Consider the following 19,980-nt stretch of genomic DNA (forward strand, 5'->3'; position numbering starts at 1 on the left):
CTAATGTTCAGAAACTGTTAATATTTCAGCAATATAATCTTAAATGTTGTGTGCATTTTAGAAGGTCTTAAGGCCTTCGTATTCAGTGCAAAATGTCCTTAAAACTAGTTATTTTTAGAAATGTTTGTCCTTGAATTGAAACATGGTAACAATTAGCAATAGATACCTGTAAGAAAAGCTATATGCACTGCCATACATGTGAATGCTAGTCTGTGTAATCTTTTCTTTATTAAACTGATTCTGTGTCATTTTTAATCAGCTATAAATCAATCTTTTGGATGATATCAAATATAAAGGAGTGCCACTTTATCTCATATTTAACATGGTAAACTTGCACTTGCACCATATTTTTAAGCCACATTTTAACATGTTTTTACTGTGGTCCAGCACACTACTCTGAGAACATTATATGGACATTTACCATGGTACATTTTGCACAAATAAGAAAGATGGGTAATCAGTTTTCAGTTCAGTTCAGTTCAGTAATAACAGTTGTGATTGTACATATCTTCCTAGTTGATGTCTTTTTTAAGAGTTTAGTAAAATGTTAAAATTACAATCTGGAAAATAATAAAAATTGGATTATATTCGCCAGCTATTGTTCTAGATTATCCAACTGAAGGCAAGAACGTTTACACTCAAATTGTAACATTTCCCTTTTGTTCTAGATTATCCACAAGAATGTTTACACCCAGATTGTAACAGCTGTCCTTTTTGATGTACTTCGGGAAAGCCAACCCCTCTTTTTTGGAAGTCCAGAGGTTTATTACAGAGGTGGCTGCAGCTGCTGATTCGCAGGAGCCCTCGGTGATGTACAGAGGGGTGGAGAGGAGATCGGACTTTTAAAATCCCGCTGGGAAGGAAGCAGAAACTCGGACCAACACAACACAACGCCGCGCCGAAAAGAGCAAGGAAACCAAATAGCGAAACGAGATTGCAAATAACTCAGGACAGGAGAGTATAGCACTAGTATAAACATGAGGACCGAGGCCTTGACGCTATTTTGTTGGATATGTTTATCCGCACTATTGATCGAGGTAAACTGTGAGCAACAGGAGGCAATACCTGAAGGTAAGCATGCCAGCAGTGGTATGATTTGGAAATCACACACATACAATGTAACTGAATCCCGATGCGTCATAACACCACATTCCTAAAAGCAACAAACAACAAGTGTTTGTATGTACATTTCAGTTGATCTTTAAGATCCTTTTCAAACAAAAGTATTGGTGTTTATTGTATTGCTTATGTAGCCTGCCATTCACTGTGGTGATTCGTGTATTATTTTGCATGCCTTTACAGTTGTATTTGAGATACTTTGCAGAAGTAAAAGTACGTGCCCGGCGGCGTGTGGAAGATGGATACTTGCTAGCGCTTCGCATCTGTGTGTAGTAACCGAAAACTGTTGCAGAACTTAAAACACACACACACACACACAAAGAAACAAAACCCCCCAAAAGGCATCCTGGTTATCCATGTTTAAGGACAGCTGCTTCACTGCTAAATCGCCAAGTTACGATTTAAAAAGAAGACCCCTTTAATCAAACTTAAGGAGGGCTGGGATTTCTCGAGATTTCTGTGCTGCTGACGTGGATGCCCGCATTCACAGAAACGCAGGACCGACCGGCCGCCTGTACACCCAGCCTGTGAGGATGGAGTTGGCGGCTCTGTTGGGCTCCACTGGGACGCATTCTAGAACGTGTGGGCTGTGCGGTGGGATGGGTTTGAGTGGGACTCCCGTTTCGGGTCGATATAGTGTCCATGCCTGCCCAGTGCTGCTGCTTTGATTTATTCGTGCTTGAGTTTCCATGCCGTGTACTCTGGCAGATGAATAGGGGGCAGTGTTGTCATAATAGGTCATTCAATTCCATTTGCGTTGATGGCAGATATATTCCTAAATATGAATATAGTTCTTCTAAACACCAAATCTGATAGGGATATTATAAATCACTAAAAATCCAAACTCTCGGTGAATATGAAGGTCACATTCTTGTATTAAACCAACGCGTAATGCTAATTTTGACATCATTGTGGATAGATGTTACTATCGCGCTAAAACTTCTTAAGCTTCACAGCTCAGTACAAACGCATGGGAATGAAACTGATCAATCATTTGTGATTACATTTCTTCAGTGCAATACATTTAAAATTGTAATCAAATATCTGTTTCACTCTATTGCCAAGCATCTGAACTTACTCTGTATAGATCCTTGGCACCTTTGTGTGCTGATCACCACGTAGGTTGTGAACTTGTAACCTCTTGCCTTGTTTATTCTTGGTGATGGTTTGTTTAAGCATGTTACAACTTAGTGGTACGTCACAGAGGCCTGGCCACCTGCCTGTTTTGTCACGTTTGTGCCATGTTGGCTGTTGACAAACAACATGGAGGGGGTCAGAAATGTTTGTTCTCCAGTGAAAGTATATCCTATATAAGACAATGCATGTGTTGTGCTGGAATATCATTAACCAGTGCAATGTTGTGTCTGGTATACAGCAGGAAGAAAACTCAACAAAATCATCAAGCAATCTATTTTATCATGTTTCTAACCAATTTTAATTTTAAAAAGATAAATCTTTACATATCTTGCATTACTGAAAAATAAGTCTGGTTACAAGTTGCTGCTGGTTCTACTTCACTGCGTATGGCACACTATTGTCAGGACGTCATTTTAGATAATTGCTTTTGGATTGAATATAAAGATTAAGTGCTGTTAGAATTTAATTGCTTATTTTGGAAATGCATATGTATGAGTATACTTTAATATTAAATCTGTATTCTCTATCTTCCCCCAAATATGAAATAATATTTTAAACAGTGAACAATTAGAATACATTACCAGTTGTGACATTGTGATTTTTTTTTTAAAGGTTATTTCACTTTCGGTCTAATACAGTATCTGTTTATTCTTGATTTTGAATTCTATTACATTATATATTTCTTTCTTTCTTTCAGAAAATCTCTTAGTTTTTACTGTGGCCACGAAAGAGACGGATGGATTCAGACGCTTCATGAGCTCAGCCAAAGTCTTTAACTATAATATCAAGGTATGCAAGACCTGTAGAAATCATACATATTAGTTCCTCGCACACTCCATTGCTTTGTAATAGAAATAAAGTTGTACTGAAACTAAACTGTTTAAATCTTTGAATTTGAGTTAAATGCAATGAAAATAAATGCATATTGTGTTTAATCACCCGGGTTTTCAAAACAGTTCACTGTAGGGGACTTAACCAGACTGGTTCATTAATATGTAGCAGTTTCTAACTCGGGGAAAGGACTTTGTATTTTGTTAAGCAAGTTCAGTAGATGCATAAGCACGTCTCTGTCATCCTGCAGGTGCTGGGCAGGGGAGAGAAATGGAGAGGGGGGACCTATATGAGCCCCCCTGCAGGAGGCCAAAAGGTGCGCCTGCTCAAATCGGCTCTGGAGAAGGTGGAGAAAGAAGATCAAGTCATTCTGTTCATTGACAGGTAGGAAAGAAATAACAAAAATCCTCACCTAATGACTAGATGCCTCACTAATGTGTCATTTTAGCACGTATGGTACTGATCCTGTTGAAAGAACACACACCCAAAATTAAATCGACGAATGATGAAAACTATAAGATTTATTTTGAAGTAAGTATGGCTGACCTGTGCTGTAATCTACTTTGTGACGGGATCTTCTGATGAAGCCGTGTTTTCCCCATGTGTGCAGCTATGATGTGATCTTCTCCTCGGGTCCCAAAGAGCTGCTGAAGAAGTTTCAACAGGCCAAGCACAGGGTGGTCTTCTCTGCGGAGACGCTCATCTGGCCGGACCGCCACCTCGAAGACAAGTACCCCTACTTCACAGAGGGCAAGAGGTTCCTTGGATCAGGAGGTAAATGACATCTTGTTCATTGCTTAATGTTTTAATTGAAATCAGTTTAATCGTGTACACACCTCCAAAATCTGAACACTTTCTCTCAAACCACCATTGGAGCCGTCCTCAAGCCTGCAGAGATTTCTCTACTCTTGAGAACTGGGGGGACTGGGGAAATGCAGGAAAACCTGACACTAGCTTATGATTCTACTAGTTCAGAAATGATATTGTATGTAACTAAAGAGGTTCAATTTTAAAGAGCTGACTTCAGGAAAGGAAGAGTTACCGAAGCTGCACAATGTTTCCAAGAAGCCTGGCTTTTAATTTGATTTGGCAGTCTCGTCATGGAACCTGGCCACTGATACAGGAACTCGTCAATTAATTTAAAAGATTGACCTGAATGCTAGAATCGGGAGTGTAATTCCTAGATGGAATTACAGACAAATATGCAGTACACGTTTCCAGAGTGTATTTTACTAGTTCATCATATAATATTGCTGAGTTTTGTATAGTTTTGATTACGTATTTTTACATTTATTTATTCATAATTTGTGTTATCTGCAAATAAATAAATAAATGTATTGCTTCCTTGTGTTGTGGACAACAAGATGTATGTGTCAAATAACAATAAACAATGGAAAATAAGTGAAAATGTTAAAATAACAACACATTGCAAGATGAACAGACCAGAGATGAACAAAGGAAGTGATGCATTTTTTTCCAAGAGATGAGAAAGTACCTAGAAACGGGTAGAGACGGGTGCTTCCCCTTTCCCCTACACTATAAAAACAAGCCGGCTGCAACACTGAGGGTCTTGGTATCTTAGAAAGGATTAGGAGGGCAAAGAGTGGGAATACACGAGTGAAGAAAAGAGATAGCTAACGGCATCTGTAACCTTGACTGATGCTGGCTAACAACCTTGCTTTGGAAATGGACTCCTGGCTTTATGAGAACCGTGACCTTGGGAAAACGACCACTGCCTGTTCTACCGACCCTGAGATTGTCCACTCCCTTTGGTACTGTGACTGGACCTCCTGTACGCAAACACCGTGTGTAGTTCAGGTTCTGCACAGAGCTGGGTTTTGTTTATTTTCCTCCGCTCAAGGGAAACCCCACTCCTGCAAATCACGGTCCCCTATTCCCCAGTTCACTCACTGCCCTACACTGTGTTACTAATATGTATAATTGTACCTGTTTGTATAACACAACGTAAAAAATAAATTTAACAGTACCTTGGAAGCACTAATGCCTTTATCTTTGTAGGGTTCATTGGCTATGCATCGAACCTGAAAAAGCTGGTGGCAGACTGGAGCGGAAAGGATGCTGACAGTGACCAGCTGTTTTACACAAAGGTTTACATCAACCCAGAGAAAAGGGTATGCAGAGCCTTATTTCCTCCCATTGGATTGTATTTTCATGCCGTCGGGGGCTTTGCTGTATCAGATGACATTAAACACTGGCGTCTTTTAAATGCAGCCAAATACTCTGTATTCAATTGTACTAACTTTATAGTTTGCCTATTCAGTAAGAACTATTGGAATAGAAAATTATTCACAGATTATTCTGGGGAGTATTTTTCTGTTTCTGGGATAAAAATGCACGTTTTGTTTTTTATAATGTATGTTTTAAAATGTACACATCAAATGTAAATAATTTCAATTTCAATTTTGATGATTTTTTTTTTTTCAGATACAGATCAATATTACTTTGGACAATAAATGCAGGATCTTCCAGAACCTCAATGGAGCTATAGGTAAGGCTCGGATATATATTTTAAGTTTGGGAATACAATGTTTTTTACATGGTAAAAGGGACCAACAGATATTGTTGAAAACTGGTTAAGAAGTAAACTGTTTTATGCTATGTTATAACTAGTTTAACATTTTCCATTCATTAAGGCTATTAATATTAACGAGGATGTAGTTAAGTGACATCAGTGTTTTACATGGTATGATAAACAGTTTGCTCTTTGAACCGATGGAAAAAGTATTAAAGAAACTTGGAAATTGCAAAGGAAATTATTGGGAAGTAGGGCTGGGCGATATGACTTAAAAATAATATCTCGATAGTTTTAGAAGTTTGAGCGATACACCATATATATCTCTATTTCTTGTTTTTATCCAATCAAGCCACAAAATAAGACCTAAAGACATTAAAACTACAAGTATTTCGTTAATCCTTCAATAAGCAAAACTAACAAATACTACATGCAGGCTGTCGTGGGACATATATGCAGAATGCAACACATTACAGGGCAAGTGTTGTGTGATTACTATTACGTGTGTTATGTTGTTATGGGATATATACTCACCTAAAGGATTATTAGGAACACCTGTTCAATTTCTCATTAATGCAATTATCTAACCAACCAATCACATGGCAGTTGCTTCAATGCATTTAGGGGTGTGGTCCTGGTCAAGACAATCTCCTGAACTCCAAACTGAATGTCTGAATGGGAAAGAAAGGTGATTTAAGCAATTTTGAGCGTGGCATGGTTGTTGGTGCCAGACGGGCCGGTCTGAGTATTTCACAATCTGCTCAGTTACTGGGATTTTCACGCACAACCATTTCTAGGGTTTACAAAGAATGGTGTGAAAAGGGAAAAACATCCAGTATGCGGCAGTCCTGTGGGCGAAAATGCCTTGTTGATGCTAGAGGTCAGAGGAGAATGGGCCGACTGATTCAAGCTGATAGAAGAGCAACTTTGACTGAAATAAGCACTCGTTACAACCGAGGTATGCAGCAAAGCATTTGTGAAGCCACAACACGTACAACCTTGAGGCGGATGGGCTACAACAGCAGAAGACCCCACCGGGTACCACTCATCTCCACTACAAATAGGAAAAAGAGGCTACAATTTGCACAAGCTCACCAAAACTGGACAGTTGAAGACTGTAAAAATGTTGCCTGGTCTGATGAGTCTCGATTTCTGTTGAGACATTCAGATGGTAGAGTCAGAATTTGGCGTAAACAGAATGAGAACATGGATCCATCATGCCTTGTTACCACTGTGCAGGCTGGTGGTGGTGGTGTAATGGTGTGGGGGATGTTTTCTTGGCACACTTTAGGCCCCTTAGTGCCAATTGGGCATCGTTTAAATGCCACGGCCTACCTGAGCATTGTTTCTGACCATGTCCATCCCTTTATGACCACCATGTACCCATCCTCTGATGGCTACTTCCAGCAGGATAATGCACCATGTCACAAAGGTGGAATCATTTCAAATTGGTTTCTTGAGCATGACAATGAGTTCACTGTACTAAACTGGCCCCCACAGTCACCAGATCTCAACCCAATAGAGCATCTTTGGGATGTGGTGGAACGGGAGCTTCGTGCCCTGGATGTGCATCCCACAAATCTCCATCAACTGCAAGATGTTATCCTATCAATATGGGCCAACATTTCTAAAGAATGCTTTCAGCACCTTGTTGAATCAATGCCACGTAGAATTAAGGCAGTTCTGAAGGCGAAAGGGGGTCAAACACAGTATTAGTATAGTTTAAAAAAAGCTGGCGTTACAATAGTTTTAATAAATCTTAAATGCGGGGTGCCTTATCACAGGGATTTTATATAGAACAATTATCCGGTCAAGGAAGGACAGCAGCTCCCGTCTAAAAACAGTCCATATTCACCGATGTCTCAAAAATTATTTATTAGAGTTAACATTATAATGCATACGAGTTTCGACTTATCTTCCTCAGAGCACATCTATACACACACAGCATGATTTACTGTCACAAAACAACAGTAACACAAGTAATAGTAATAAACGCAACACATGCGCTGTAAGGTACAGATTCAGGAAGATTTACCACATCTGGGATAATAGTGGCGCATTAACATCTGCTGGACAGAGACATTTCTCCTCTGACTGTCGCGTCTCGATTCTGCTTACAAGTACAGCACGATGTTAATACAAAATAGTTATAATAATAATAATAATAATAATAATAATAATAATAATAATAATAATACAACTGTTGAACCACTTCACCCTCTTAATAAAAAGAAAATGATACTTTCTGCATGTGTTTGCATTGCTTTCCAATTTATTAAAATGCAAACAAACGTTATTATTAATTTTATACAAATTATATCAATCTAAATTAGGGGGGGTGGGGGGTGTTTGCAGATTGAGTTCAGCCCGGAGACGAGAGCGGGGCGCAACGTGTGCGCTTGCGCATTAAAGTATCTCTTGGTTGTGTGTTATTGTGTGTCAGGTCTCTCTCTCTCATGTCCGTCTGTGTTTCTGATGCTCATTTCTACCTGCATCCAGCACGTGTGGAAGAACCGGGAAGAACGCAAAGAGTCCTAATGATGAAAAATACTGCCGTAAAGTTTGCAATTTGCGACACCACGATATAAACAATATAGCATCATATGAAACGATAGACGTCATACGATATATATCGTCATATCGCACAGCCCTATTGGGAAGTATCAATAAATATGCATTAAATACTGATTGGTATGCAAAAATAACAGATTACTCAATCGACAATAAGGCTAATAAGTAGATCTGTCAAACCCTTTGGTACATTTTGGTACACTTCTGTAACCTTGTGGATGACTCAGAAACGATAGGAAGGTTTGTTATCAATATAGCTATGTTTAACTCAAGGCAAGGGAAATCAGATGTTTTGAGAACTGAGTGTCTCTGTCTGTCTTCTCAAGACACTGCAAGAAAGACAGAGACACACAGGCCCTGTATGAGCCAAGATAATTAATTTGAATAAGTTCAATACAGTTGCTGTTCACTACTAGGAATTCTTATAAGGGGAAATTAAGTTAAAATTAGGTGCTTTTTTTCTCTCCTGGGAGCTATTTTGTGTTTTTATGAAGAAAGATACAGGTAGGAGGGAGGAAGCAGACATTTGTCATGAGAGATCTGAACACCTTGATTCTTTTATCTTTTTTATATGCATTATTATGTACAGCCAGCAGCCACTGTTTTCTTGGAGAGTTGCCAGCAGTGCTTAGCAGTAGCGTCTCTGCCTGCCTATGGCTGCGTCTGTTTCTGAGTATGGAATTTATGAGTTTGCTGTGAGATGTGTCTGAGCACACGTAGCCTGCCTGCTGGGAGAGAGAGGCGGGGGGGGAGCAGGAGCACAAGCTTTTCCATATAACTTTTCACCGGCTAACCGACACTGGATATTGTAGAGAGAGACGCAGCTGGCTGGACAAGGATTTATTTTCATCAACCTGTAGCCCACGGAGATCACAAGGCACTCGATTTTATATGAACTGTACTGATCCTTGTGTTTACTACTATTTCCATTTAGAAGTCATTAAAAATTAAAATACAAATAAAAACTTTTGGATGCTGTAACTAACACCATAAACCTAGGTGTACCTCATTATGGGAAATTAGTGTGTGTTTGTGTGTTAAATAATGTATCAGTTAACAGTCCAAATGATATGCCTGCACATACTGTGGGATTTTTCTTTTCAAAAGAAACACAGTAACCTATTATACATCTGGTGTTTGTTTCAAGGGATCCATTCTTTCATTAATATACGTGGAGCTTCATTAGTATAATTGCATAAAAAGGAAACGTATAAAGCCGTTTAATAGTAAAACCATTAAAGGTTTAGATGATGTCTAATGTCTTAAATGAAGTCTAGAAGTGGAATGAATCGAACTTGGCCATTTCATTGCTTTGAAGCTTTCGTGTAGTGTACAATAGGCATTGACTAATTATGAACCCCACCTAATTTATTGTGTTTGTGAAGATTCCACACGCTTCTGTCTACAGCATGATTGTCTGTTTTTTATTTGATTTGGATTTTAGTCGTTATTATAAATGACCTGAGACAGTCTAGTCTTTCCTCTGCTCTGTGATCCTGTGGAAGACCTTAATGCTCTTCAAATGGTTCCAATTTCCTGTGTTATGTTTTGTTTTCTGCCGCCTGTTCGGTGTACAGATGAAGTGGTATTGAAATTTGAGGACGGTCGCGTTCGGGCCAGGAATGTGGCGTTCGACACACTGCCCGTCATCGTTCATGGTAACGGACCCACCAAGGTCAGGGGTAGCATCACTTCTTCTATTGTGACTGTCTCAATTACTCCCATTCTAACAGACGTATACTGAACAAAAATATAAACACAGCATGTTAAGTATTGGTCCCATGTGTCATGAGCTGAAATGAAAGATCCCAGAAATCTTCCATATGCACAGAAAAGAGGTGCAGATTTTTTTTTCTCTCAATTACGAAGGTGCAGACAATAAAAGGCCGCTCTAAAATGTGCGGTTTTCTCACAACACAATACCACAGATGTCAAGGTTTGATGGAGCGTGCAATTGGCATGCTGACTGCAGGAATGTCCACCAGAGCTGCTGCCAGGGAATTGAATTGTTAATTTCTCTACCATAAGCCGCCTTCAGCGTCCTTTTAGAGAATTTGGCAGTATGTCTAACCGCCTCACAACCTCAGACCACATGTAACCATACCAGCCTAGGACCTCCACATCCGGCTTCTTCACCTGCGGCATCGTCTGAGACCCATATTGCTGATGAGATTGTGGGTGTGCACAACCGAACAATTCCTGCACAAACTGTCAGAAACCATCTCAGGGAAGCTCATCTGCGGCTCGTCGTCCTCACCAGGGTCATGACCTGACAATCACACGCTCCCTCAAAACTTGAGACTTCAAAGCCATAGTTTAGGGCGTAATACATTTATTTCAATTGATTAATTTACTTATATGAACTATAACTCGGAAAAATCTTTGAAATTGTGGTTATATTTTTGTTCAGTGTACATAAATTATGTTATGTTATTTCTACTGAACACATCTGCATTGTTCTAGTTTTTGAATAGTCGGTCTCGTATTTCTCATACACTATTAAAGCAAAAACGTACACAACTCCAAAGGAGGTTCTTTTCCAAACATAAGTTTTCTATTGTGCAATAAAATACAATTATGATCTGTGTATTATATTTGTTTGCCATCCACTGTGTAATGCTAAGTGATGCATTATTTTCACTTTCTTTTCTGAACTGTTGCCTTGGTTTTTCAGCTCCATTTAAACTACCTGGGCAATTACATCCCAAGGGTGTGGACGTTTGAAACGGGTTGCACTGTGTGTGATGAGGATCAGAGACCTCTGACTGGAGTCAAGGTAAGCATGGGAGGGCTAAGAGGAAACGCACGGCTACAGTGGGAATTCAGTGGGACTGGGAATTCACAATGTATTTCAGAGAGGCGCTCTAACCATCAGCTCAGCCTGAATTTCTAGCCTGAACGTGAAATGCTCGTCCAAAATGCTCCTTTTATACCACGTTGAAAGTACACGTAGCTTACTAATCCTGGACACTGTAAAAGCACATTTTGCCAAACCTTTTCTCCAGGGGGAAATTCCTGACACAGTCTGGCAGGCTGTGGGTGGATTTCAGAGTCTGAATGATTGAATTCTCATTTCTGCAGATGTTGGATCCTATTGTTAAGGCTGCAGTTTCAATTCACAGTCACAGCAGAACGCAGATTCCGACTGACCACAGATTCTGTATTGCAGCTGTCGTTTACTTCAATTAATACATCTTTTTTTCTTTCTGCTTTTTCTTCTTAAGGAGGCTGATTATCCCCTGGTCTTGATAGGGATCTTTATTCAGCAACCCACTCCTTTTGTAACAGTGTTTTTTGAACGGCTGCTGAATCTGAAATACCCAAAAGACAGACTCAAGCTCTTCATATACAATCACGTGAGTGGACATGCCATTATCCCATGACATCAGAGTGACAGATCCCCGAATTTATTTTAAACATAAAACCACTGATAATGATAGCACGTGGTTTTTTTTGTTCAGCTTTGTATTATGGATGAGTTGTCATTGGACTTTTTTGCTTTAGAAAGCGGAGTGCCATCTAGTGTCTAAATAGTGTAACATACTTATCTTAGCTCAGGCTCTGACGATGTAAAGAGTGAAGTGGATTGAGATATTGTAAAAAAACTGTGCAATTCAATTTCTAGGGCATTGCATTACACATCGATTCACTGTGGGGCAGGGCTCTGAAGGGTTATCTCACCTTATATCTCTTGGAATAATGTATGCACTCTGCAGCTGCTCGTTCTCAGTTGCTTATTTGTCTTTTCTCTAACCGTGTGGTTTGTTTCTCAGGAGCCCCATCATGAGAAACATGTGAAGTCTTTCCTGGAGGTTCATGGGTCAGAATATCGAGCAGTGAAGGTAGTGGGTCCAGAAGAGGAGCTAGACACCGCACAGTCACGGAACCTGGGAGCGTATGTTCACTGGCTGTTTTTGCAGAAAAGATCCACTACTAAAATAATGAACTGGTTTCTGAAAACTAAGTGGCATGTGCATCTGATTCTAAAATGTGTGTTTTTGGTGCAATTTAGGGTACAATTATGAGGGCACATGTTTGTCTTGATATTTTCCCTATAATCTATAGATCTATTGCTCACAAAGTGTTTTGTTCCATCATAGCTTTCAGATACCTTGTATAGTGTTTCTCTTTCTTGTGTTGTTTTCAGAGATGTGTGCCGGCAGGATGTAGACTGCGAGTATTACTTCAGTGTGGACGTGGAAGTTGTGCTAAAGAATCCCAACACCCTCACAATTCTTATCGAACAGAACAAGTAAATATGTTAAACGTTTCAGTTTTTGTGTGTGAGTAACCTGCAATTTAGAGTCGCTTAAATTCACACATGACGCTGTTCATCTAATTTTAGCCTGGTTTCACTTAAATCCTTTAATTTGTAGCGGGACATCTGGCATCCATAGAGAATAATTGGTGGCATGCTGGATCTAGTGCAGTTTACACTTTCGCCTGAGGGCAAGAAAAGGCAATTAAGTAGATAAATATGGGATTGAGGGATAGACGGTACACAAATTGAATCTAAATAAATACAACTGAAAGCCATTGCTCTTTGAAATGTTATATCTTTGCCTCCTTTTTCCCCTTCAAGGCCCATCATAGCTCCTTTAATCGGTCGCCCTGGGAAGCTGTGGTCTAATTTCTGGGGCGCGCTCAGTGCAGATGGGTACTACGCTCGGTCTGAAGACTATGTGGACATTGTCCAAGGAAGGAGAGTGTAAGTGACCTTTTCAACTTCTTCGTCTCTGTCAGAAAAAACTTACTTTTTTGCTGATTGTTCTCCAACTGGGAGACACTTCCATGGCACATTCCACAAAATCCATAGTGAACGAAAGGTCGTATCAGTAAATCTATGATTACCCAGATATTGTGCCTGCTCTCAGGTGGAGTTTGTTTTTCCTCTCGACAGTGGGGTCTGGAACGTGCCGTACATCACCAGCCTGTACCTCATCAAAGGCAGCGTCCTGAAGACCGAGCTCTCGGAGAAAGACCTTTTCAATTCTGCTAATCTGGACGCTGACATGGCTTTCTGCCACACTGTGCGAAACCAGGTCTGTACTTTGTGGCAAACGGTAATTTAATCTGACATACCACACGGAAGGAATGGATTAGACAAGATAGTTGTTCCTGACTTGCTGACTACACTAACTACACCCTTTAGTATCCTCTTTTCTTCGGAGTTGCAGTTACTGCTATGGCTTTGTTACTCTATATAGTAAAATGGATGAAGGCTGCTGCAATTGACCCTCCGGTGATTTGTACATTATTTTTAAAGACTTCTATAGCCCAGTACAGTGAGACCTTCGAAAATGTTGTGATTCCATCTTCCTTATTTTACCACAGGGAGTCTTCATGTATATTACCAACAGACATCAGTTTGGACGCATACTTTCCACAGAAAACTACCAGACCTCTCACCTGCACAATGATCTCTGGCAGATCTTTGAGAACCCCATGGTAAGGATGACGGAGTCTCCGATAACCTGTCTCACTTCACTTCTGTCTCAGCTAGAGCCAATTTAAAAGGAAAGCTTGGTTGCCAGTTGTTGAACTGCCTGCTCTCACCTTTTGTGTCTCTTCCACTGGACTAGGACTGGGAAGAGCGATACATTCATGAGAACTACAGCCGGATCATGAAAGACAACCTGATAGAAACGGTGAATATCAGTCCTGCACTGCTTTTGTGCTTCTCCGGTTTATATTGCACACACACTTTTTAAGGAAAATTACCACATTTCTCTGTTAAATATTTTTCAACTGTATTGATTTATTTTCACATTTCAAGTAGTAGAAACCTCTACATAACCATTGGGATCTTTTCAAAACTCAAAGCTTTAATGACATTAAATTACAGATATACAACAATTCACTTAATCTATATATTAAGCAACATTAAGATTTTCTGTAGCCAAATGACTAGACATAACCTAAAAGTGGGTAACTCTGTTTAATGGCTTTAAAGTACTTCATGGGTAATATGATTTATATTCTAGGAGTCGGTAGGTATTCAGTCTATCTCCTTATAATGTATCTTTGTTTCCACAGCCATGCCCTGATGTTTACTGGTTTCCTATAATGACTGATGTTGGCTGCAACCACCTTGTTGAAGAAATGGAAAACTTTGGGCAGTGGTCAGGGGGTTCCAATTCGGTAAAGTTTAATATGGTTAATTCATGTTAATCTGAACCTGTAACATTGTACCAGGGGCGTAATATATGTGCCTTCTGGGAAAGGTTGGCATGATTTATGCTGCTTATACCAGCAAATTACTTCACATTAAATGGCTGAAATGTGAAGACTGTATTACTGTGGATCTAAAAAGACGTGCAAATTAGAAAATTGCTCCCAGCCTGAGATATTCATGTTGAGGCTTTATCTTTTTCTGTCCAGGACACTCGGATCCAAGGTGGTTATGAAAATGTGCCGACGATAGACATCCATATGAATCAGATTAATTACGAGAAAGAGTGGCATCAATTTTTGCTCGAGTACATTGCTCCGATCACAGAGAAAATGTACCCTGGATATTACACCAAGGTAAGCACAGGAAATGGTTAAATCCACAATTAAATGCATGTAATGAAGTCACCATCTATGGATTATAACCGCATTTACAATTCACATTTCTGACAGAAATTACAGTGGCAAGCTATAATAAATGCTCTAGTATAAAATGCATTTATTTAGCTCATCCCCTGTGTAGAGAAGATCCCCCCTCTTCCAGTATGTAGTAGTTTATTCATGTGACCTGAGGTCAAAGCGTTGATAAATACAGGTTCGTCTCAAAACAAAGTGTCAGTGTATTTCAGTTGCACAGGACCAGAGCATCAATAAAAGCTTTCCATAATGAAATGTTTGAATGTTGAAATACTAGATGGCACTTCTTATCCTCCTTTATCAAATGCATCTTATATTAAAGAATTTCTAGACAGTCTCATTGCATATGTGATCAAATGAATGAATGTTATTTTGATGTTTGTAGTAACTGTAATTTTCTAAAGTGTTTCCCAGCCAGTGTGCCTTCAGACATGAACCTTTTTTTAAGACACAAAAAGAAAAAAAACAACAACAGATGTCTCATTTAGTTAAAGTAAATATGTTCCTGTCAGAATTGAACAAATATAGAAATCTTCACTTCATACAGGGATGGAAAATAATAGACCTAATGCCTCAATAATAATCAATCTTTATTCAGAGAGCTGATACTGCTGTGCCAAATGCAGCGTTGTGATGCAATGCACAATTGTGTTAAATCCAGTAGTTTACAAAGTGATTTTAGGCCCAAACACAGGCCTGAACCCCAACCCCAGCCAACACCAAGATGTAAAGACGCCCATTCAAATCTACACCTCAGAAGTCAGTAGAAAATCAAACCTAACCCTAACAAACGTCTGCGTTTACAGAGGGATTGAAACCTAACCCTAGTCCAGAGCAAGATGTAACTAATAACTCATGTCAACTCTTAACTGTAAATGTTACTGTTTAAGTGCATAATTAAACTAGATTACTATAAATAATGCTCTTGAAATGACGTAAATGTAACTGTAAGACCATTCCTACCTTCACCATATCCCTAATTTAACATTCGCTTTGGAAAACCTGTTGTGGTTGCTGACCCGAGTTTCTTCTTTTGGACAGTGTACCTCTTACCTGAACTTTGTGGTGAGGTACAAACCCGACGAGCAGCCGCTGCTCGCTCCCCACCACGATGCGTCCACTTTTACAATTAATTTAGCTCTGAACAGCAAAGACACTGACTACCAGGTAAATGGGTACACTGACCGGACGGGCCCGGGCCTGTGCAGGGTCAGGTGGAAGGTCTCAGGTCCCGATTGGGAGTCGCATGGTGCAGGAAGGTGGTGTCCTGTCAACTCTCGTCTGTTCTTTTCCTTTCCGTGTGGTGTTCTGCTCGTGTGTTGGATTATCGCGGCCCAAAGCCTTCGGGTCTGACATCTTCTCTTGCATGTCTCTTTTTACATCATGCTGCTGTTGTCTCTTTTGCAGGCCCAGTTTGATCTGGCGTTTGTAGTTAGATATAAACCAGATGAACAGCCATTTTTAAGACCTCATCATGACGCTTCCACTTTTACTATAAATATTGCACTGAACCAAGTGGGGCCTGACTATCAGGTGAGTTTGGACCTTTGCGTTGCCATGAGTTTTTTACATTATTTGGGTTTTTTCTCTACAAAGCCTGATCTCCCTCAGATAATAATAAATCGTTAAAAAGGCTCTATAAACCTGTTTTCCCATTAATAGAACTGAACAGATTCTCACAATGGTTCTAGATTTTATTTTTAATTAAACAAATTAAGAACCACGTTCATTGTGGATTTAACTACATTCTTTAATCACAGAGTGGATAATAAAATTAATATTTCCACTACTTGTCTGAGATGGTTTTTATTTGGTAAGATGGTTAACTCTTTTGAAAGTACATCAATAACTTTACAGATAGCTGAACAATGATGGGCAGCATCAAAGAGACACTAATGCTACCCTCTATGTATGTAATATTCATGTTTGATTTTTATTTTAACACTTTACACTCAGCCCCTTTTTCTGCCTGGTTTGAACTTTTTAGACGTGAAAGATTTTAAAATGGACATTATAAGGAATACAGGTGACACCTTTCAAATGAAAACAGACAAACTGTACTATAATATTCTGTATAGTTGATCATGATTAGACAAACTGCAGAAAAACATTTTATTTAATTATTTTTTAATATGTTTGCCCTTTTCCTCCATTAAAATCTAATGGGACTTTTTGAGCTGAAATTGTGTTGAAATACCACTAAAATTGGAATTTGTAGAAGTTGTTGGATGCAAATAGCATAAGAAATGTAGAAATAATGTGCATTAGAAAGAACCTAGCTTATGCAGAAAAGTTTAGAGAAAATGTGTACCACACAATGTGCGCAAATATGTGGCCCCTCCATAAGGGCTACAAGCATGTGGGACCACTCAAATAATAGCATACAAACTGCAGACTAGTAATTTAGTAAGTTTCTACATTGTTGATCATGATTAGACACACTATATTATAACATTACCACCTTTTTTCTAGAAAATAATAGCATAATTATGAAAGTTATGATTTTTATTTAAAAAATTAAATTTATTTTTTGGGATCTGACAATTTTGTACTTGTCAAACTACAACTTATAAGACAAACTGGGTGAATGCATAACAATTGAAGGAGTGATAATTTATTAACAATCCTTGAACCAGAGTAATTTCTTTCCCTTACGTTTCACAGTCAATACCTCCGCACAGCAACGATGTATCTGGCTGTAATAATGCCAGAGTTATTAATAGATATCTCAATGGGGTTGAGTGTAATGGGTGAAATATCTGACTGTCATTTATTCACTTTCACTTTCCTACATTGCATGTCTCTTATAATTGTCGTTTGTCAATGCATAATTTTTTGAAATAAAGAATACTGCCTTGTGAAATAGGTTCATGAGCAAGCTTTTTACCTGTAGAGAACAAGGTCAGCATTCAGATTTAAGCTAAACAGTGAAAAGGCAGTCAATCTAGCCTTAAGGTGAGTGTTTATTATCGGTAGGACTACATTTGTCAAGATTTGAAGATGTACTTGTTTGGCTTCATATTAAATAGATCACAAAAATATTTATAACGAGTGCTTGGAGAAAATGTATATGTTTTAGTTTTGAAAGATTTACCATTTTTAAATCTCTCCCATATTACTGATGCACAGCGGTCAACTTGATTTTGATAGTTTTGTTGATCTTGTTTTCGTTTCTGTGGTGCCATGGACTAAGACCGCTGTAATTTGCACTCTTTTTAAGTTACACCTTCAGGAAATGAGGGTGATCAAAATATATTTTAAATTATAGTTATTACAGGTCATCCCAAGCCATTCCAGTTTTAGTGACTTGTTGTTGTGTGTATAAGAGCTCATGATGGCTCCTTGGTGAAATGTGCAGAACATTGATGCCTGTCGCTCTGGTTTGTTCCTCTCTGAAGGGCGGTGGTTGCCGGTTTCTGCGGTACGACTGCTCTATCCAGGCGCCTCGTAAAGGATGGGCTCTCATGCATCCTGGACGTCTCACACACTACCACGAAGGCCTGCCCACCACGGGAGGCACCAGATACATCGCAGTGTCTTTTGTTGACCCTTAAACACGAAATATGTTTTTAAATTTTTTGCTGTTGTTGTCGATTTTTATTTTTGTTAAAACATTTTAAGTGCTTTCTGTAAAAACAAACAAACGAAAACCAAATTAAGCCTTTACTACAAGTGTTCAACCAAAGAGATGAGGAGAGGGGAAAAAATGCTTGAATTTTGTTTGACCAAAATGATTCGTACATCTCAGACACAATCTACATTTAGAGGAAATGTAATCAATAAATTCTGTAGAAGATTGTTAGTCAAAGTTCTGCTGATATTATATCATTAAATTAAGCCTGGTTTGGACATTTCTTTTAAAATATATTAAATGGTAAGACTATGAACTATGAAAATGATTAGCTTTGCTTTTACATGGTACTGTAATTGTTTACAACCTTTAAGATTGTGATTTAATATTTAAAATCCAAATCTGTATGAAAAGTATAGAATTCAACTCTCCTGCCTCGTATACATGTCTGTAATATATATGTGTGTGTTAAATAGTTTTTACATATTTGCCTATTTATATAGGAGGAGAAAAGGCAGATCTTAAAATTTATTTTTTTGTAGAAATATTGTAGTGGTATTTTTCTCATTGTTTATCTTTTACTACAAATTTGATTTCATTTTAAAAGGGCCCAGGCTTGAGGAAATGTCAGCTTAAGGCTTTGATTTTTGCTGTATAACTTACATAAATCACATTTCTTCTAAATGGGGGAAGGGGGCAAGTATTTTTTCTCGGGCAAACTCGCACGTATTCATTTTTCATGTTGAAAATAAAATACTACCCCTCATTGATTGCGAACTGTGCAAATGCAATTGTATTTCTTTAACTAGATGTAAGATACTTTCCAAATCCCTGTTTTGATTAGAACACATAATTTATTTTTGGGGGGTCAAGCAATAATATTTATACCTCTTATCTCGAACATACCAGACCTATTCAATCACTGCCATATTATGAGGGTTATGTGGTATTTGGTATTGACTTTGTGTTTGTGTCTGCAACCTATCATTTAGCAAACTTTAAATAAACTCCTGGCCACACAACCACTAGAACAATTGGTCAGCTTGCTGCTGAAAAGAAGGAAAACAGATTTTAGGACTACTGAAGTGGTGTTAGTCTTGCAAATCGTGCAACTTGGTCAGTACGTGTCTCTTTTGTACTTCAGGAGACATTATAAATCAAGTCTTTCAAATTATTTAAACAACTATTATGACAGCATCATTGTGTTAAGCATATCTTGGTAGTAACTGCAGTGTTTATTACTGTACAGCAGCTATTTACATAATTGACACATTTCAGATGTTTGTGGAGAAACCATGTTTTTTGTTTTATTTTTTTGAAACAGAAATACAGTATTGAAATATACATTCAGAGGATTATGAAAATCATTGGCTTAAGGCATGTGTTTTAAAAACCTATACATTATAAATCAACAATTCTATGAGTGTTGTTTTGAACTTTGCTTCTTTAAAAAAAAAAAAAAGTAATTTGTGAAATAATTTGGCTGTTAAATTACTGTTTGCCTTGAGTTAAACCTTGAAAACAAAGTATGCAGGGATGTTTATTATTATTTCATTATAAGTATTAAAAATGGTAGTAGGATATGTTGTAGACTCTTTATTCAAAATAAAATGTTTTTCCCCCCAGTAAT

The 19,980-nt window shown here is 38.5% G+C and overlaps 1 protein-coding gene across 2 annotated transcripts; it reads left to right on the forward strand.

Moving 5' to 3' along the window:
* The first annotated feature begins 698 nt into the window (after positions 1-698).
* plod1a (procollagen-lysine, 2-oxoglutarate 5-dioxygenase 1a) lies at positions 699-19,977 on the forward strand. Of its 2 annotated transcripts, none has more exons than XM_066690572.1 (19): positions 699-1,071; positions 2,954-3,045; positions 3,338-3,471; positions 3,698-3,861; positions 5,107-5,219; positions 5,533-5,596; positions 9,769-9,866; positions 10,866-10,967; positions 11,416-11,547; positions 11,965-12,086; positions 12,339-12,443; positions 12,774-12,899; positions 13,092-13,233; positions 13,526-13,639; positions 13,774-13,839; positions 14,228-14,332; positions 14,573-14,719; positions 16,187-16,312; positions 18,178-19,977. In XM_066690572.1, the coding sequence occupies exons 1-19, from the start codon at positions 978-980 to the stop codon at positions 18,331-18,333; spliced, it is 2,202 nt and encodes a 733-aa protein (XP_066546669.1). In that variant the 5' UTR covers positions 699-977; the 3' UTR covers positions 18,334-19,977. The 2 variants fall into 2 exon arrangements, with proteins under 2 accessions (XP_066546669.1, XP_066546668.1); XM_066690571.1 differs by lacking the exon at positions 16,187-16,312 and adding an exon at positions 15,821-15,946 and having other exon boundaries at positions 705-1,071.
* Positions 19,978-19,980: the final 3 nt, after the last annotated feature.

This window comes from Amia ocellicauda, chromosome 18, assembly GCF_036373705.1.
Source record: "Amia ocellicauda isolate fAmiCal2 chromosome 18, fAmiCal2.hap1, whole genome shotgun sequence".
Lineage (NCBI taxonomy): Eukaryota > Metazoa > Chordata > Actinopteri > Amiiformes > Amiidae > Amia > Amia ocellicauda.